Source organism: Physeter macrocephalus, chromosome 17 (assembly GCF_002837175.3).
Source record: "Physeter macrocephalus isolate SW-GA chromosome 17, ASM283717v5, whole genome shotgun sequence".
Classification (NCBI taxonomy): domain Eukaryota; kingdom Metazoa; phylum Chordata; class Mammalia; order Artiodactyla; family Physeteridae; genus Physeter; species Physeter macrocephalus.
In genome coordinates, this window is record NC_041230.1 from 45189250 (window position 1) to 45209928 (window position 20679).

At 38.8% G+C, this 20679-nt stretch overlaps 1 protein-coding gene across 5 annotated transcripts in view; it reads left to right on the plus strand.

Annotated features, from left to right (window-relative positions):
- Positions 1–20679, plus strand: part of CNTNAP4 (contactin associated protein family member 4) — a 287771-nt gene that overhangs the window by 223326 nt on the left and 43766 nt on the right. For all 5 annotated transcript variants that reach the window (XM_024124937.2, XM_024124939.1, XM_024124940.1 and 2 more), the window contains 3 exons: positions 492–689; positions 5318–5474; positions 10070–10197. In XM_024124937.2, coding sequence (XP_023980705.1) covers positions 492–689; positions 5318–5474; positions 10070–10197 — 483 coding nt within the window. The remainder of the gene's footprint in view (positions 1–491; positions 690–5317; positions 5475–10069; positions 10198–20679) is intronic.

A 20679-nucleotide genomic window follows, 5' to 3' on the forward strand; every position in this document is an offset into this window, starting at 1 on the left:
CATTTAAAATATTTTACAAATCCAAAGATACATTTTTTTTTTTCATATTGTAACATCTCTGAATTCAGGGTACATCAACAATCAACAATGTTTTACAGCTATAATAGCATCATTTTTTTCTTTCTTGAAGAAAAATGATGACGCATCTTCTAAAAGCAGAATGTCAGAGTTGATGAAATGCACCACAAATTTTAATGATCGGTTTTCTTAATATTTTTCACCATGAATATTTTCTGGCTGAATTATATGAAAAAGTAGAATAAAGACGCTGCAGATGCGTGACAATCGTATAAATTTCAGGGAAAAAAAATCACTTTACTGTAATTTAAAAGTTTTAAGAATCCACTTGTGTTGATTCTACCTCTCAGAGAGGTTTGATGACTAGAAAAATTTGACTCAGATAAAAGGTGATTTTGATTTTCTTTATTTATTTTAACTTTTGCAGACTAGTGATGGTCTCCTCTCTTTCTTCCCCCATTTCTGCATACAAGAAGCTGCGTGGACCATCATCCAGCACAATGGCTCTGATGTAACAAGAGTCCGCAATACCAATCCAGAGAACCCCTATGCCGGGTTGTTCGAATACGTGGCCAGCATGGAGCAACTCCAGGCCACAGTTAACCGTGCGGAGCACTGTGAACAGGAGCTGACCTACTACTGCAAGAAGTCACGACTTGTAAATAAGGAAGGTAAGTAAATTGGGGCGTTTGTCCCCCTACACACGTCGCACAGTGTGTTTTACTTAACCAGCTCCTGCGGAGTTTAAGTCGGCCAAGGTGGAGGCCTAGAGCCGCCGAGGGTGTGTGCTCCCTGGGTCTTTAGCAAACGTGTCACAGTCTGGAAGTCACAGAGATGGCTGTTGCTTGAAGAAAAGAGCAAGGTCGGTTCACACTGAGCTTTGTTCAAAGCCTTGATTGTCTTCAGAGTCTCTGCCTGCCCTTAATCAGAGAACCGCACAGAAAAGGGCTCTGTTCTGATACTCGATGAATGCGCAGTGTTGATCCCTCATAAAGGGCAAGTGACACATACGGTTGGTTTTTACCATGGAAAAGAGCTAATGAAAATATGAATTCCTTTCCTGAAAGTGACTATTCTGTGTGACTCTTTCACGGGTTGTTGACAGTTACCCCCTGGGTATAACTGAAAATTAGAACAGTCTGCTAGAAGCACAGTTTTTTGGTTTTTTTTCAATAGCTCAAAGAGGAATCGGAAAACCATGTTGAACTCTTTCTTTTACTCTACTTTTAATAACCAGTCTGCTCCTAAATTATGGTTCTGGTCTTGTGTTTTCTCCCTTTAGAGCATCTCATTATGTGACAATATCTCAGGTCCCACCAGCTCTGCCTTAGTGCGGGCTTTAATGACCTAATTTATGAAGTTACTGCAAGATCTTTCCTACTGGCCTCTCAGCCGGTCATCAGTCCATATCTCCTGCCCACCCATTGTATCATCCAAAAGATTAATCTTCATGAAGAGAATTCACCTGTAAGAAACACTGCTTCCATCACAACACTTTACTGTTTAAGAAGCTCCAGTGCCTTCCTAGCTTTTCTGTCCAGTACAGGCTCTTCTGTCTGGACACCTCAGCTGCATATTCTGGACCCACTTGCCTATGAACCTTCATGCCGCTCCCCAGCACACTGTTTTCTAGCAGCAATAATCAGATGTATTTTTCTTCAGTAGTCAGAGAAGATTCTGAGACATCTGCACAATAAAGCTGCTTTGTTCCCTCTCATTTGTCGTCTTAAGAGAGGTTGGCGTTCCAGACAGAATGACAAGAACTTTAAAATGCAATGTGTTTCATATGTGAATATCATTTGTTATATGGGTTATGCAGAAAAATTTTGAACTCCTGGTATGACCTTTGAATCTTTTGTTTCCAGTTAAGCCCCAATCCTATTTACTTTTCCACCCACTTAATACAGTCTGATCATTTTCTCCCATATGCCTGAGTTCCACTCCATCTTCCTCCTTTTCCTCCTTCTTGTTTTTCAGAATGTTCTCATTCAGCCTCTTAACCCCTCCTAACTCTTCTCATCTTGCTGGTATCCCCTCAAATCTTAACGCCCTGAAACCCCAATCCCATCTGAGACTGACCATCAGATAGTTGTAGTGCAAAGAGCATAGGATTTAGAGGTGGGGAGAGATCTGGGTTCAAGATCCAGATCTCTTGTTGACTAGGTACAGAACTTGGATAGAAGAGTATTTCTCAGTCTTTGTTTTCTCTTCACTGAATGGGGGCTACTCATACCAGCCTCAGGGGGGCGTGGTCGTGGCTGGGTGGCATAACACATACAAAGTGCATGAAGTGAGCTCCTGTCTTCCCAGCTCTCCAGTGCATCGTGGTTATAGTGAACCTAGCAGTTCAGTATGCAACTGATTGTTCATTATCAGTGAATATTGATATTGGAATCTAAAAAAGCAAAATAGATAAGCAAGTACAGAAGTGTATTCTCAGAAGAATGAGAACCATAATTTTGGAAGGGTAAATGAATGTGATGGAACAAAATGAACTGAGTTGCTTAGCTAGAGAAGAAAGAAAAGGAAAGACAATCATCAAAATCACAAATGAGTCAAACTCTAAAAGAACCAGAACCCAGAATCCCCGAGAATGTTAGTGAGCGAGCACCACACGAAGTCAAGGGGACGACATGGAGTGTGAAGGAGTCCCTACCTTCGGGGCCCCCAGGTGTTTGGGAGCCACTAGTAAAGAGAATAGTAAACTCTAGAAGGCTGTAGAACAGATGATGAGGAGAACTGTTAAATACACAGATTTTCCTCGGGTCTGTGACCCTAGAATTCATGTCGAATGGATTTGAGGTGGAAAAGAGGGAACAATTTGGATTTCGAGGTCACAGTAAGAAATGTATGGGGAAGATCAGGAAGGTGGTGTCAGACAAGTTAAATTTACAGTTTCAGATCTTGAGAATATGGCAGCTTCACGTGATAATGGTGCCATAATCGTGGATGAATAAAGTTAAATGTATATGAAAATGTTTCCAGCAACCTGTGGGTCTGCAGCTCAGCACACTGGAAGGATGCTCAATATGAATACTCAAGCCATTTGGGATTTTAACTATGAGAATAGAAATGATCTACCATGATCTCTGATACTTTATCATTTTAATTTCAACTTTAACATTTTCTCATGCTTTTCTTAATTCTTCCTTATACTTATGTAACTTCTTTAGGACACTTCAAAAAGTCTTGAAGGAAACTGAAGGTGTTTGCTATCTTTAAAACATTAAGTGGTTTCTACTTTGTAGGGAAAATAGCAAATTTATTTATTTATTTATTTACTTACTTATTTATTTATAATTTATTTTTGGCTGTGTCGGGTCTTAGTTGCGGCACGCGGGATCTTTGTTGAGGCACGCGGGATCTTTCGTTGCGGCGCAGGCTCTTCTGTTGCAGCACACGGGCTTCTCTCTAGTTGTGGTGTGCGGGTTTTCTCTCTCTAGTTGTGGCACGCAGGCTCCAGGGCTCCTGGGCTCTGTAGTTGTGGTGTGGGTTCCAGAGTGCGTGGGCTCTGTAGTTTGTGGCACACAGGCTCTCTCCTTGAGGCACACGAGCTCAGTAGTTGTGGCGAGGGAAAATAGCAAATTTATTTATTTATTTATTTACTTATTTATTTATAATTTATTTTTGGCTGTGTCGGGTCTTAGTTGAAGCACGCGGGATCTTTGTTGAGGCACGCGGGATCTTTCGTTGCGGCGCAGGCTCTTCTGTTGCAGCACACGGGCTTCTCTCTAGTTGTGGTGTGCGGGTTTTCTCTCTCTAGTTGTGGCACGCAGGCTCCAGGGCTCCTGGGCTCTGTAGTTGTGGTGTGGGTTCCAGAGTGCGTGGGCTCTGTAGTTTGTGGCACACAGGCTCTCTCCTTGAGGCACACGAGCTCAGTAGTTGTGGCGCGCGGGCTTAGTTGCCCCACAGCATGTGGGATCTTAGTTCCCTGACCGGGGATCGAACCTGCGTCCCCTGCATCAGAAGGCGGATTCTTTACCACTGGACCACCAGGGAAGTGCCAGGAAGATAGCAAATTTAGATGTGAAAATATTATTCAGTATTTAGGGATAATGATTTATTTTTTAAATCTATGAACACATAATGTTTTAAGCAGTATGTTGAAATAGATCTACTAAATGCTTCAAGTAGGTTTCGCCTTCAGTTGATCAGTTAATCATGCAATTAAAGAAGCTGAAGATTCTTGATATTAATTAATGCATAACACAAGCTTCCAACAACTCCTTGTTTTCCTGGCCTTGTGGACAGGGATGTATAGTAACACTGGGAGAGAGGTTGTTTGCATCAGCACAGGTCCAATTTAATAATAAGTTTTTATGAGCTTTGGCATTTGTAAGTAAGGGAGAAATTAGTAAAAGTAGGGCTAATGGCAGCAACTTAAAAGGTTTGCAAGTCAATGGAAAAATGATCAAGCACCTTTGAGGAGCTGACTGATTTGATGTCACCTTCTTCTCATGCCGTGATTCTCAAGTGACTATGAGTTTTCCTCTCTAACTTGTTTTTTCCCTAAGACAGATTGCCTGCATGCCGCATCTAAATGTTCTGTCTGTTCTTCGCTCTAGTTCCTTGGCATCGTGTTTAGTCTTAGCTCTGTGAAGGAGCTGGTAGCTGAACATTCATCATAGAAATAAATGCATTTGGTTAAGGGAAACTTTGTTTTTGAGTGGATTATTTGCTTCGGGCGTAAAGATCTTTCAGTGTTATTTCTGTAGTCTTCAAATAAGTAGCCAAGCCAGTAAATGGAAGAAAAAATATACACTTTCAAATATATCTTAAATCATAGCAAGGGAGTGCCATAATATGCCTAATGTTTAATAAACACCTAGTTTATTTTTAGCCAGTAAATATATTGAGATAAGTCACTAACTGTACATGGCATTTCATAATGTTTTAATGGGCATTTCATGATCTCAAATCAATTTTGTTTCTCATATGTTAATTACTGTGGTTTATGATTTGATGCCTTCTTGTTACGAAAAATTATTTTTAACAAAATTGCATATGTGACCTGCTCTCAGTACATTTTTTTTTTACTATTATGCCTGAATTAAATAGGAACTGCTGGTTTCTTTTCTACTCAAAGAAAACTATATCAATCATTTAAGCGTAAATAATGAAATATTTTTAAAAAAACTTTCTTAAGGAAATGCCATCAATTACAGTGTTGGGAATATCACTACATCAAATCAATCTGTCTCCATTTATTCTTTTTAATGATTTGGGAAGGAGGGAATTATACTGGATGGAAGGGTTGGGGTATAGAACAGATGTCACATTTCTCACCTTTGTCTTTCAGATGGAACCCCTCTGAGCTGGTGGGTTGGAAGAACCAATGAAACACAAACTTATTGGGGAGGTTCTTTACCTGATCCTCAAAAATGTACTTGTGGATTAGAGGGGAACTGCATTGATTCTCAGTATTACTGCAACTGTGATGCTGACCGGAATGAATGGTGATTTCCATATGATTTCCTTATGCAAAATCAAGTTTATTATTTTTTTTAATGAATCACTCAAAACATATATAAGTAGGCAGATACTAAACAAGGTAGTACAGTGAAGAAATTAAAGGTACGTTTTGATGAAATGTATTACAATCTGAATTCTAAATGGTAAGATCACTACCTTTTTATTTGAATTTTTTGGTAATGGATCATAAGTCATACACCTTTTATTTCTGTAATATGATGAAACAGAGGCATCTGTTTCATGTCTGCTTTTCATTGTAAGTCAATTATCATTCTCTTTAAAATTAAGTATAATTAAGAATTATATTATTCTCAAAATATATTTACAGCCTTTAATTACTAACACATCTCTTCAATAATCTGCCTATAAAACCTTTAAATATATAAACTTAGAATTTCCCACAATTAGTTAAACATGTAGCTCTTTTATTTTCTTAAAGGATACACTATGCTATGAAAAACTAATATTCCATTTATCATATTTTGAAAAAGGAAATCTATAATATTTAGGGATTTGAAAATCGAGCTTGAAATATTCCATTTATTCATTTGACATTAGATTTATTCATTTGTCAAACATCAAAGACTGTTATATCAAAAACCAGATTATTTTAGAATACCCTAAAGGAGGCATCTATATGGTGTCATGATTATACTCTTATTGTTATATGTTCAGTATGAAGAATATTGTCCCTCTTACTAAAAATTTTTCAAAATTTCTACTCCTTTGGGAGATACTTTTTTTTTTTTCTCACTGCCTTCACAGAAAATGCCCACACAGTAATAATGTATCTTAAAATGTGAATAAAAATTTTTTAAACTAATCTAATCACCAATAACTCTCCAATGTCTACATGACACTTTATTCATCAAAAATAATTTTTAAAAATAAGATTTTGAAATTTTTCATATTAAATTCTTATGCTTAAGTAGCCTGCATAGAACTAACCTAACCCCAGATAACATTTGTAATCCCAGGAAAACTTTATTAAAAACACCTACTTGGAGCAAGTAGAGAATAACCAAATGTAGGCAGAAACGACCACGGTTGGGAGCCTTCAAACCTTAAAAGAAGGGAACTTAAGTGGGTGAGATTTATGTTTATGTGCCTTTTCCTTGAGGCTACTCACCAGACCACCTACCATGGAGTGGCTAGAACTCAAAGAGAATACAAGATTTTTCTTTGGCTGGGGGTATCAGAGGAAAGTTCAGAGCAGCCAGAATGGCTAGAAATTGATTTCTGGACATGTCAGAAAGGAGAAAACCACTTGAGGGGAGACCGCTGTATCAACTTCTCTCAGACCCCTGACCCTTGAGCTGCACATGCACAGGGGAGATTTCTAGGAACCAAGCAGAGAGGTGCAGCTGGGAAACTGAACAAGCTACACGGGAATTTCAGCAGCAACCACCAGAGGAGAGACAGAATTTAGAGCTTAAGTCTCATTAATTGAGATGGGCTTTGTAAAGCCCTCAGCTTTCCATAGAAATGACAGAAGGTCCACTGCCTTTACAGCAAAGACGATGTCCGAGAACTGAGTATGATTGAAAACTACAAGTGAAACTGACACAGGCCCACCCTGATGAAGTAAAACCGCCATTATTGTGATAAGGTTGTGATTTAACTGCTTGTGAAAACGAAAGAAGTCTTCAGAGAATGATAACAGAATCCAGAGTCTCTACAATGTATCACCCATAATATCCAGAACATTATAACAATTATTGCTTATTCCAAAAAACAGTAGACTTTGATCCAAAGTCAAGAAAATAAAAGTACCATTAGAAACAGGCCCTGGATAGCTAGTGGGAAGCAGCCGCATGGCACAGGGCGATCAGCTGGGTGCTTTGTGACCACCTAGAGGGGTGGGATAGGGAGGGTGGGAGGCAGGGAGACGCAAGAGGGAAGAGATATGGGAACATATGTATATGTATAACTGATTCACTTTGTTGTAAAGCAGAAACTAACGCACCATTGTAAAGCAATTATACTCCAATAAAGATGTTAAAAAAAAAAAAAGAAAAGAAACAGGCCCTGGGACACAGGTGTTTGATTAGCAGGCAAAAACTTTAAAGCAACTGTTAAAAAAAGTATAAAGAATTAAAGGTAAAAATAATCACAAGTGAACAAAGGGTATTCTAAGCAGATAAATGAGAACTTTATTAAAGAAGCAAATGTAGAAACTTCTCTTGTGGTGCAGTGGTTAAGAACCTGCCTGCCAACGCAGGGGACATGGGTTCGATCCCTGGTCTGGGAAGATCCCTCATGCCGCAGAGCTCCTGAGCCCGCACACCACAACCACTGAAGCCCACGCGCTCTAGGGCCCGTGTGCCACATGTACTGAGCCCGTGTGCTGCAACCACTGAAGCCCATGCACCTAGAGCCCATGCTCCACAGCAAGAGAAGTCACCACAATGAGAAGCCCGTGCACCGCAATGAAGAGTAGCCCCTGCTCGCTGCAACTAGAGAAAGCCCACGCACAGCAGCAAAGACCCAATGCTGCCCAAAAAAAAAAAAAAGAAAAGAAAAAAAGAAGCAAATGTAGATTTTAGAACAGGAAAGTACATTATCAGAAGTAAAATATTCACTGGATAGACTTCAACTCTTATGGGAAATAGCAAAAGAAATCTTCAGTAAACCTGAAGATACATAAGTAGAAATCATTCAGTCTGAAGAACACAGGAAAAAAAAAAAAGATTGAAAGAAAAATTGACAGACCCTTTGTGGCTTGTGGGAAAATATCAATGATTTAACAGGCAAGAAATTGGAGTCCCAGAAGGGCAGGAAATAAAATGAGGCAAAATATATATATATATTTGATGAAACCATGGCTGAAAATTTCTCAGATTTGCTTAATAAACATCTCTGGAAGCAAGGCCCCAAGATGGCCCCCAATTTTCCACACTGCCTGTTATTCACACCATTGTGTAATTTCCTTCTCTTGTATGTCGCATGGACCTTGTGACTTGCTTTTAAGAACAGAATATGGTAGAGGTGATGAGATGTCACTTCAGAGATTGGGTTACAGAAGACTGTGGCTTCTGACTTGCTCAAAATTCTCTGCGTCTTCTAGCCTTCTTGTTCTGATATAGCAATCTGCCATGTCGTGAGCTCTCGTGGACAGAGAATTGAGGGTAGCCTTCAACCAACAGCCAGAGAATAACTGAGGCTGTCAGTCCAACAGCCAGCAAGGAGTAGAGTACTGCCAGCAGCCACAGGGTGAGCTGGGAAATAGAGCCTTCCCCACTCAAGTACTGAGCTGATTGCAGTCCTTGCCAAAACTTTGAGTATAGCCTTGGGAGAGACCCTGAGACAGAGGATCATAAATCAGAAGAATCATAGACCGTAAAAAGTCGTGTTTTAAGTCACTGCATTTTGGGATAATTTGTTATGCCATAGTAGGTAACTAGTACAACTTCAGTGTATGGATTCCAGAAACTCAGAAGATCTCAAGCAGAATAAAAACCTGAGAAAAACACACCTGGGTTTGTTGTTCACATTGCTAAAAACCAGTGATAAAGATGAATGTTTTCAAAGTAGCCAGTCTGGGTGAATCCGGTAGAAGACATTCCATACAGGGGAATCAGGATACAAATGAAGGCTGACCTCTCACCAGAAGCACAGGTCAGAAGACAATGGAATGACACCTTTAGTGTGCTGAAAGAGGAAGCGCCGTCAACCTGGAATTCTATACAGGGCAAAAATACATTTCAGAAATGAAAGTAAAATAAATTCCTGTTCAGATTAAACAAATGCTGAGAGAATCTGTTGTCAACAGAGCTGTACCGTAAGAAATACTGATGGAAATTCTTCAGGTTAAACAGAACTAACACCGGATTAAAACACAGATCTTCAGGAAGGAATGAGGGGCACTGGAAATCATGAATATGTCAGTAAATGTAAAAGCCAGTGTTTAAATTTTTCTCTTGATTAGGTAAATTAAATTATAAAGTTTATAACATCTGGATTTAAAATATTGCAACCATAGCACAAAGAACAGGTGTTTGTGTAGGGAAGGATGTTAAAAATTATCCCATGGTAGGCTTCTGACATTTTATATTAAGTAATACAACATAAAATGTAAGTAGACTGTGATGGATTAAGGATGCATCTTATAATCTATAAAGAAAATATTAAAATACAGTAAACAGTCAAATAGCTAAAGGGTGAGTAAAAAATAAAATCGAATGCAAAACAATATGAAGTAAACCAAGAGGAGGCATGAAAGGGGGAGCAGAAATACAAGATATCCTGTGGGAAAAGAGTAGACAAATATCAAAACGGTAGATCTGAAAACACACTACCAATTATTACACTAAATGGCTGTGGATTAACCGTCTCATTTAAAAGGCAGAAAATGGCCAACAGAGTTTAAAAATCACCAACTATATTCCATCTGCAAGGGACGCTAAAATGTTGCCGTATTTTTCCATTCTCAGATGAGTAATTTGATCCTGACTCTTCTGTGTGTGCAAATTCAGCTCAGAACATCTTGGCTTTGAAATGCAATGAGGACTATTGTTTACTTTATAATTATGTTCATCAGAATAATTTTAAGAATCTTGCTGTTGTTACTGCTTTTTAGGACCCGTGACACTGGCTTCCTTTCTTATAAAGAACATCTGCCAGTAACTAAGATTGTGATCACAGACACCGGTCGACCGCATTCGGCAGCAGCCTATAAACTGGGGCCTCTGCTCTGCCGGGGAGACAGTAAGTGGTGGCGCCGTGCCGTAAACATGTCTGAGGAAAGTGATGTCACTTAAGAACCATGTTTCTATCTTATAATAATTAATCAGACTTCTCTTGTGAAAACTCATCAGCAGTGTCCGAAATCATTCCTTGAGTCAATCAACAAAGCGCCCCTGTAGAGTGCAAAGCCCGGGAGTAAATGCTGTTACGGCAGACCTTGTTACGAGTCCAAGAGAAAGAAAACACAAAGCATTTCTATTTGATTGGTTCACAAGCTCACTCCATGATTCCTAAATGTCTGCATGCCATTGTCTATAAAGGAAGGCCTCAGTGCTACGTAAAATTATCAGGAATGTGTGGTGAGTTTTATACTGTTGGGCCTCGGGTGAAATTAGAACATCAGGAGAATGAAATGTTAGTTTAATCAAACACATTTCAACTTTTAATCTCATTTTTTTTTTCCAGTTTGTGTGTGTGTGTTTTTAGTCTAAATCAGTGGTACCTGCCGTTTCGTATATTCAATGTATTAACGCTCTAAACTGGAATTTTTTAGTTAAAATATAGTTTCATAGAAAATACGTATTTTCAGCAGGGAATGAAATTAGCATACATATCCGTTTATAACCTCTCTGAAGTCAGCTAGGTTAGAGACTGATGCGTCAATTATTTTTGCTTTTAGTTATTTCCAGAACTTAAAACGCAAATGGAAGAAATATTTATTTACCTTAAAAGTATATCCTAAAATGAAATTTTATTCTAGGGGATCAAAAGAGGAAGAGATGGTCTGACGATGCGTTGGATTTATGGGGATACACAGCAGAAGTTGCGTAGTTAAAAAAGCAAAGATGATACTGGCCTATGAAAATGTGAATATACGTTGTAAAAAGAAAAACGACAAAAACGGTCTGCCATTATACCTAGCCCATCCCTAATCTTTATCACCTCTACTTCCTGTTCTGCCAGTAGGCCTTAAACAGTCACTTAAAGATGACATAGGATATTACGCGCAAAGGGATGAGATTGTAAACGCGGGATGCATCCCGAGGAGTGCGATGATTTTGCGTGGCTGTAGAGAAACTGTTCTGTACATCACGTGCACTCTTCACTGCTGGCTCTGATCTTAACCCTTCAGGGGCTCAGGCCGCCTTCCTCCATTTGCCATCGTCCTTGGGGGAATTGTTCTGCTTTGACTAAGGTCACTCCCAACTCTGTCCCTTAGGGGTTCTTTCTTTCCGACTTCCTGTCACGAACTTAAGCACACAGCGTCTTTTCCCTTAGGGCAGTGGCTCTCCATCCAAGGGGATTTCGCTCCCTCAGGGGACATTTGGCGATATCTGGAGACAGTTTTGGCTGTCACAGCTGTGAGGGGTTTTATGCTCCCGGCATCTAAAGGGAGAGGCCAGAAATGCTGTAGATATCCTGCAGTGCACAAGACAGCCCTCCACCACAAAGAATTATCTGGCCCCAAAGGTCCGTAGCCTTCAGGTTGAGAAGCTAGAGCGTTAAACTTTGGTGACCGTGGGGCTGCAGAAGGAATAATCCTTATTAGGAATAAGGATTTACAAATACTGCAGGTATTTAGAGACCTGCTGATTAACACCTGACTTACTAATGAAACAATCACTGAGAGCTTTCCTTGGCCTTCTTGTCCCCCATATCTACTTTACGGTTGAGGCTCATCCCCACAGAAGGTCATAGGGCATTTTCTGCCTCAAGGGCCCTGTTTAAAAACTTTCTCAGTCTGAAGAATGACGGTGGCCGAGGGATGAATGCCCCCGTTTTCTCTGTGTGGGCAGACCGTATCTCTGAAGGTGCAATGCCCTAGGCACAGTTTTTTTCCTTTCCAAGTGGGATACACTGGGCAGATGTAGGGCTTCTAGATATGGGATCATGCACAGTGGGCCTTATGAGCAGAGGAAAGACATGTGGATGTTATCCCGAAGGCATTAGGACTGGAACACTAGTTAGGACGGGGATAATTTAAGACTTAGCTTAATTCTTATGATCCAACTGAAAGCATGGAAATCAGTTACACACCTAAAGACAGGAAGGTGACTTTTGACGTAAGACAAGGAAAATGATGAAGGCTTGAACTAGGCAATAGTTGTCATGGGGCTTAAATAAGGGGCTCAGTTAGGGAGGTAAGTTCAGTATGATTTTGACGGGAGTGAGGGTGCAGAGCTGTGAGGATGATCTCCAGCTTCCTGGCTCGAGTAAAGCAGGAAGCACCGTCTGTTGAGACAATAAGAATGCTAGTACCCTTCATCGAGACACAGACTTTTTAGATTTTCTTTGAACAGAACAATGGAAAGATGAAAATAAAAAAATAAATATTTTGGATTTATCACACAAACCAGAGATGTTGAAAATTTCATATCTAGCCATGTTTTTCTAGGAAAGAAGATGGAAGCCTTGAGAAAGCAGGACAAATAAACAAAAATGAGTGAGACCTATAGGTACCAGATATGAACTTGCCCCTAACTCCAAGTCTTTCTTTTCATTTTTTTAAATGTAGATGGGTATAAAGTTTTGTGTTACTACTGCTATTATCGCTTAATGTCAGAAGTCATAGATAACATCGTTAGGTGTTTTACCAAAAGCACAAAAGATATGAAAGATAAAGTCCCCTTTAAAGTTGTGCTGCAGATATAAAACTTAGTAAATATTGTTGACCTTAAAGAATATATTTATTTATGAATATGGAAATAAATTTTTTGAAAAATATGTGAAAAGTAAACGGCAGAATTCAACATCGTACTCGTGATGAAAACTAAGCAAACTACGAACTTAAAAAAACTTTCTCAGTGTTTCAGAAGGCATCTCTGAAAATCTGAAAATCTGACTGTTTATCCTGAATAGTCACAGACTTAATGCTTCCTCTCTAAAATCAGGGTCAAGACAAGGATGTCTGTTCTCACCTCTCCTATTCAATATCATACTGTTGGTCCTAGCACATGTAGTATGTCAAGAAAAGGAATTCAAGTCATACAGATCAGAAAGGAAGAAATAAAATGTCTCTATTTACTGAAGACATGGTTTTCTAGGCAGAATATTCTTAAGAATTTGTAAAAAAAAAAAAAAAATAAGTGAGTTTAGCAAGGTTACAGGATGCAAGGTCAATATGCAAAAAATAAATTATATCTCTATATGCTAATAATGAAAAACTCTAAATTGAAATTTTAAAAGTACCTTTTAGAGCAGCACCAAAAAAATGAAATTATTTGGTATAAATATAACAAAAATACATAACATTTATGAGAAATAATTAAAGAACTAAATAAAAATGTAATACTCATAGATTGAAAGATTTCGTTAAGATGTCAATTTTCCCCAAATTGATGTACAGATTTAATACACTCTCAATCAAAATCCAGCAGGCATTTTTTTTCTTTTTTTTTTTTGCAGAAATTGGCAAGCTTATTCTAAAACGTATAGGGGGAAGCAAAGAAATTAGATTAGCTAAAAGATTTTGAATAATAAAAACAAAATTGGAGACTTAGCTATCTGATTTTAAGGCTTGTTGCAAAACTACACAATTCAAATCAGTATACATTGATATCGAGATAGACAAATCAATTAATGGGGTAGAATAGATATATGTATACACACACACATACATATACACATAAGGCAACTCAAGGGAGAAAGAATAGTCCTCTTCAAGAAACAGTGCTGGAACAATTAGAATCCATTTGCAAAAACAAAAACAATAAAAGAATTTCATCCCATACTTCAAACCGCATATAAAAATTAACTCGAATTAATCATAAACTTAAATGTAAACCCACAAACTATAAAACTTCTCTAAGGAAATATAGAAGAAAATCATAGTGACCTTGGGTTAGGCACAGATTTCTTAGATGCAACGTCAATAGCATGACCCGTAAATTTTTTTAACGATAAGTTGGGTTTCACCAAAATTAAAAACTGCTTTTAAAATGACATTGGGATTGAGACTGGTAATGACATATACATACTACTATATATAAAATAGATAACTAATAAGAACCTACTGTGTAGCACAAGGAACTCTACTCAATATTCTGTAATGACCTACATGGGAAATGAATCTAAAAAAGAGTGGATATATGTATATGTATAACTGATTCACTTTGCGACATAGCAGAAACTAACACAACATTGTATATCAACTATACTCCAATATAACTTAATTTTTAAAAAATGGAAAGAAGAACCACACATGGGGAGAAAATATTTGCAAAGCTCATATCTGATAAAGGCTAGTATCCAGGATATATGAAGAACTTTCTAACAGTGCAATTAAAAAAAAATTCAGATTAACAAATGGGCAAAAGATTTGCACATACATTTTGTCAGATAAAATATGCAGATTCCAAATAAACACATAAAAAGATTTTCAACATCATTAGTCATTAGGGAAATGTACAATAATACCACAAGGAGATACCAATATATAACTATTAGAATGGCTGAAATTGTAAGAGAATAATAAAACAAAGAAACTGACTAGTAAAGATTTTAGTAACATGGGTATTCTCCGGGATACTCCTAGGATCTTACTGAATATGTTTCTGACTTTTACTAGCTTTAGAGACAAAGGGTCAAAGGAAAGAATCACGGGAAAACATCTGGGTTTACAGTTAATAGAAAGACTATAACTAGGAGGGCTTGTACATATATTTTCCTTTCTGCTCACTCTCCTGGGAGCAGTGGGACCATCTTCATTTTTGAGGTGCCATCAGAAGTCTTCTAGACCAGGGATCCCCAACTCCCGGGACGCGGACTGATACTGTTCCGCGGCCTGTCAGGAACCGGGCCGCACAGCAGGAGGTGAGTGGCAGGCGCGCGACTGAAGCTTCATCTGCTGCCCCCCATCGCTCCCCATCGCTCGCATTACCGCCTGAACCATCCCCCGCCCGCACCCGTCCGTGGAAGAATTGTCTTCCACGAAACCGGTCCCTGGTGCCAAAAAGGTTGGGGACCACTGCTCTAGACCAATAATTCTTCAACTTAAGCATGCATTAAAAATTATCGGAGGGGCTTCCCTGGTGGCGCAGTGGTTGCGCGTCCGCCTGCCGATGCAGGGGAACCGGGTTCGCGCCCCGGTCCGGGAAGATCCCGCGTGCCGCGGAGCGGCTGGGCCCGTGAGCCGTGGCCGCTGCGCCTGCGCGTCCGGAGCCTGTGCTCCGCAACGGGAGAGGCCGCAGCAGTGAGAGGCCCGCGTACCGCAAAAAAAAAAAAAAAAAAAAATTATTGGAGAGCATGCCAATTGTAGTTGCGTTATCTTCAGAACTCTCCCCTCACACTAAGGAGAAAGCATAGTAGTATTGACCCCCAGGGTTAAATGTTTTTTTGACATCAATCAGGAGGATACCTACAGGGAACTTCCCCTGTTTCTGCAGGTCCTGCAGCAGAGAAAATTCATCGACCACTGATGGCATCCGGCTCCATTTCCTCTTCACTTGCTTTCTTTCCTTCATCTGCAACATACCCCCAATCCCTTTACTGAAACCATTCACACTCACATTCACACCCTTCCTACCTGAAGCCTTCCACAGGTCTCCAGAGGACTTTATCTACACTTTCAAAGAATGTTCAGTAAATTACGAAGATATACTTCTCATACTGGCTTTTAATTATCTCTGAGCCTCTCAAGAGCAGGTCCATTGCTCATTTATTATTGTATTCCTGACACCTAGTACATTACCTGTTACATGAAAGATAATCAATAAATAGCAGCTTATGAAAGAATGAGAATGATCTATCATACACAGCTCGAGAAACCTGTAGCTTGGAGTTACTCGTGAGAGAACAGGAATAAGTTTTTTATTGTATAAGCAATTAAATGATATGCAAATATATACTTTTAATTAAAGGAGTTTATATTTTGACAGACTTATTCTGAATTTTAAAAATCACAAAGTACGAAGGACGTCTAGTACCATCCTGGGCCATTTCTCTTTCATGTATGTGGGCTTGAGGCAGTGAAAGTGCTTTCAAATAAGCACATGATTTTACTTAATACTTTTGATTTTTCACTCTTTTAATAAGACAGTGTCTTTATAAAACTGAAATACTAACTACTTCTTGAAGAAAGAAAAATATCTTATGACATATTTTGCTTTTTGTTTTGTGTTCTTTTGAAAAGATTTACATTACTAGCTAGTAACTGATGTTCAAGAAACTTCCCAAATGTGGGGCAACAAACATTCTTTCTAACACTTTCAAAAGATTTCCATTTTTTTTGAGACTGGGAATCCTGATAATTCTCAGAACTACAATAATACTCTTTTGTGACAAGATTCTACATGTATATACCTGTATTCATTGTTTTAAATATTAAATATTAATGACAGTTGATATGAAGTCATTCTAAAATTTTAAGATATACAGAAATGTCAAAGAAAAGACTACAGTAATCACCAAGAGTCACCCAACTCGGAAATAATGTTTAATACCAGTGAGCATTATTCCAGACATTTCTAAATATCGCTAGTGCAGGGTTTCCCAACCTCGGCACTCTTGACACTTGGGCTGAGTAATTCCTTGTGGTGGTCGGGGGCCGTCCTGTGCATTGCAGAGCATTTAGCAGTATCCCTGGCCCCTACCTGCTAGGTGCCAGTAGTACCCTCCCCAGTTGTGACAACCAGATATGTCTCCAGAAATTTCCAGATGTTCCCTGGGGTGCAAAATAGCCCCAGGTTGAGAAGCACTGTTCTAGACAGAAGAATAGAAAAAGAGATTTTGAAATAAATTTGCAAAACTTTATTAACTGAAGTTGACAGAGAAAGAAGAAACAAATTGAAGCTGTAGGGATTGCTTTATATTATTTATATATCTAATAAATATATATTCAACTTGTATGATCTTGCTAAACTTAAAAAAATTATAAAAATTTTAAAGGTTATAGAGTCACTTGGTTTTATATTCAAGTTGTTTTAAATTTTAGATAGCATTGATCTATTCTGAAAAATGGGAATATTAGCACTCATCTGTCCCTTCCTCATCTTCTTCTCCCCCCACGTCCCAATTTTTGTTAGTTATGCTATTATTTGTATGGTTGTTTATTTTTGAATGCTAACCACTGGTACTATCATCAGAGCGTCTCTATTCGTGAATGATTTTTTTTAAAATTTATTCTTGGATTGCATTGTCAGGTAATTGATATTTTCTGTGGTGTTTTTTTTTTTTTCCTCTAGAAAGACCCATGAGTGTTGCATTTCCTGAGTTGGCAAATGCTTGAGAGTATTTGTTTCCTCAGAACTCTAAGACAAAGTTGGCTGGTTCAACCTTATGTTATTTTTTTGGTAACAGCTTTATTGAGATATAGTTCATGTGCCCTATGATGCACCTATTTAAAGTATACTATCTAATGGTATTTTAGTAGATTTAATCATTTTAGCATATTACACAGAGGTGTCCAACCGTCGCCACAATCAATTTTAGAACATTTTCATACCCCATAAAGAAACTTGTACGTGTTAGCAGACATTCCCCATTTTCCTCTCACTCCCACCCCAGCCCTAGTCAACCGTGGATCTACTTTTTATCTCTGCAGGCTTGCCTATTCTGGACATTTCATATAGATGAGAACACAGAGTTTGTGATCTTTGTGACGCTTCTTTCACTTAGCCTGCACATTGCTAAGGATTATCCATGTTGTAGCTCGTATCAAATATTCATTATTTTTAGGACCAAATAATGTTCCACTGTATGGATACATCACAGTTTGTTCATCCATTTATCAGTTGTTGGCCATTTGGGTTGGTTCCACTTTTTGCCTATTATGAATAGTGCTGCTGTGAACATCTGTGTATAGGTGTGTTTTTTTGGACATGTGTATTTCCACTCTTAGGAGTATACATCTAGGAGTGGAACTTCTGGACCAAAAGGTAACCCTATGTTTAACCTTTTTGGAAACCGGTATGGTATTTTGGAATCACACTTTGTGACTTTTCACCACTTTGTACATAATATTCTACTCTGCCTGCACTAAGAGATGCAGTTAACTTTGTCTTTTATAGCTTTTCTAGGTATCTTTGGATGGGCTATATTTCATTATGAAGGAATGCTTTATTTTTATTTTTCCCCAAAAGGGTTTGTGTGTGCTTTATTCGCAGCATTCTTTCAAATTTGACAAGGTCTATCTGTTACCTTAATGCTTAAAAAAAAAGTTAGGCTGGCAACATTTTCTTTCAGAAATTTGTGGACAGTGCTCCTGTATCTTCTCATTTTTAGTGTTGCTGTGGGAAATTCTGAGGCCAAACTGACTTTTCCAGCTTGAGGTGATTTGCTTTTTCTGACAGAATAATTTAAGGAATAGTTATCCTTATAGGTCAGTACTTAACAAGGCTGCATCTCCGTCTTGGGCGCTGGTATTAATTTTTCCTGAAATAGGCTGTGACGTGGTAAAATGTATATCTGCATTTTATAATCGGTTTAAAGAGTTGTAAGCGTCGCCTAAATTTCTGCTCTCAGTTTGTTAATCTGGACAAGGTAGTAGTTTTAACTCTTTGGCATTTGAATTTTTCAGCCAATTTTATGAAATGTATTTCTTCTCAGTTAATTGTCTAAGCAAGGCACCCTCAAAGCCTACATGGTTAGAAAAGATTGTTCGAAGTTTCTTTTTCTTAGACTCTTGTCGTTGAAATTAGTTTCTTCATTTTGCCTGCATCGACTTGTTCAGCTGTCTGAGAAATCACAGCTGCCCAGATGCATTAAATAATCAAAGGTGCGTGCAGGCAATAAATAACTTTGCAGAAGTTGTATTCTTAGACTGGAAAAAGATGTTGACGAGTGATTTGGTTAATTTCTCTTCCACTGACAGAGTTCTGTTCCATTTGGCAGACGACATATAAGCCACTAAAAAGAATGAGGATCCGTTCCATTTTAACAGATAATCGTATAATTTTTCAAGCTCCACCATATCTGATAAGCCTTCACCATTAATACATTCTTTTTACGTTAATTCTTATGTTTCGTTTTGTTTTCTTTCCTTGGGTTTCCTTTATTTAATTTTCTTAAAGTTTCTCCACCCTTTTAACCCCCTCCTCTTCTTGCTTTTCTTCTTTCTTCTCTCTCTTCGGTCTCCCCTCTTCACCTTCCTCTTTCTACTTGTTTACCAAAGAATTTGAGTATATTTATGAGATACATATGATACGACCAAACTGGGCGTGATTACTCTAAGCTTTCTGATTGCTACTATGACAAAGAGAATCTTTTAATTTCATTCAACAAATATTTATATTTGTTGAATATTTATATTTATATTTATATTCAACAAATATTACACTGCACCATGGCTTCCCCACATTGAGACTGACAGGGAGACAGAGAAACAGCAGTGAACGAACTAGACAAAGATAAATAGAGAAGAAGATCTGCATTCTTGGAGCTCAGGTTCTCCTGAGGTGGGGGAGAGGGACAACAAATAAGTAATCGGGTGTGACGGACACTCGTAAGTATTGTGAAGGCAGTACAGCTGAGAGAGGAAGGACTGGGGTGGAACTGAGCATTTAACATATGATGGTTATTAGGTGCTCACTACGAAGGTGGCATTTGAATAAACATCTGAGGGAAATAAGAGAGCAAGGCATGTGAGTATCTGTGAAAGGGTACTTTACACAGCAGGAAAAGCCAGAGTATCCACGCAGAGATGGGGCTGTTGGTGATCTGGTCATGGAACAGCAGAATGGCCCGTATGTCCGGAGCAGAGTGTGCAAAGGGGAGAACGGTATAAGTCAGAGAGGAAACGGGTGGTCAGATCACTGAGGGTTTTGAAAGGTCTCTCTTTTTCAACCTGAATGAGAATGGAAAACAGGAGAGAATTTTGGGAAGAACAGCAGTGTGATCTAACTTATGCTTTAGTGAGACCGAACAGGGTAAAGCTGGTGACCATGTCACCAACAGCTGAGGGATAATGATGGCTTGGACCCTGGGCACAGTGGTGATAGTGGTAACATGTGTATTGTTCAAAAGGAGAAGCAGTCAGATTTGCTGAGGGATTGACGTAGGTTGCAAAAGGAGTAGTCAAGAATGATCCCAAGGTGTCTGGTCTCACAATCAGTTAGAGGCATGGAATTGGCACTGACTGAGATGGAGAAGATTGCTGCTGGGGTCAAGGAGTTGCAGAGGAGCGTTAAGAATTCTGCTTTTGAACATATTAACGCTGAGACGCTCTTAGACATTCACATAGAGTTGTGGAGTTGTTAGTTTGAGAGTTCCAGGCTTCAGCTGTATATTTATGAGTCAGCAGCATATTTAAAGCGATGAAATGGCCCGCAGGAGTTATTGTGGGTGGGGGGTAGTATAATGACAGGGCCTTGAGACGTTCCCACACTGATAGGTTGGGGAGTTGGGGAAGAAGAAAGAAAGGAAACTGAGAACGATACCACTAATGAGAAAGGCAAACGAGTGCTGGTATCCTGTACTCCAAATGAAGAAAATATTTCAAAGAGAGGAAAACAATCAACCATTAATTGTTGCTGATAGGTTAAGTAAGATGTGGGCTGAGAGTTGACA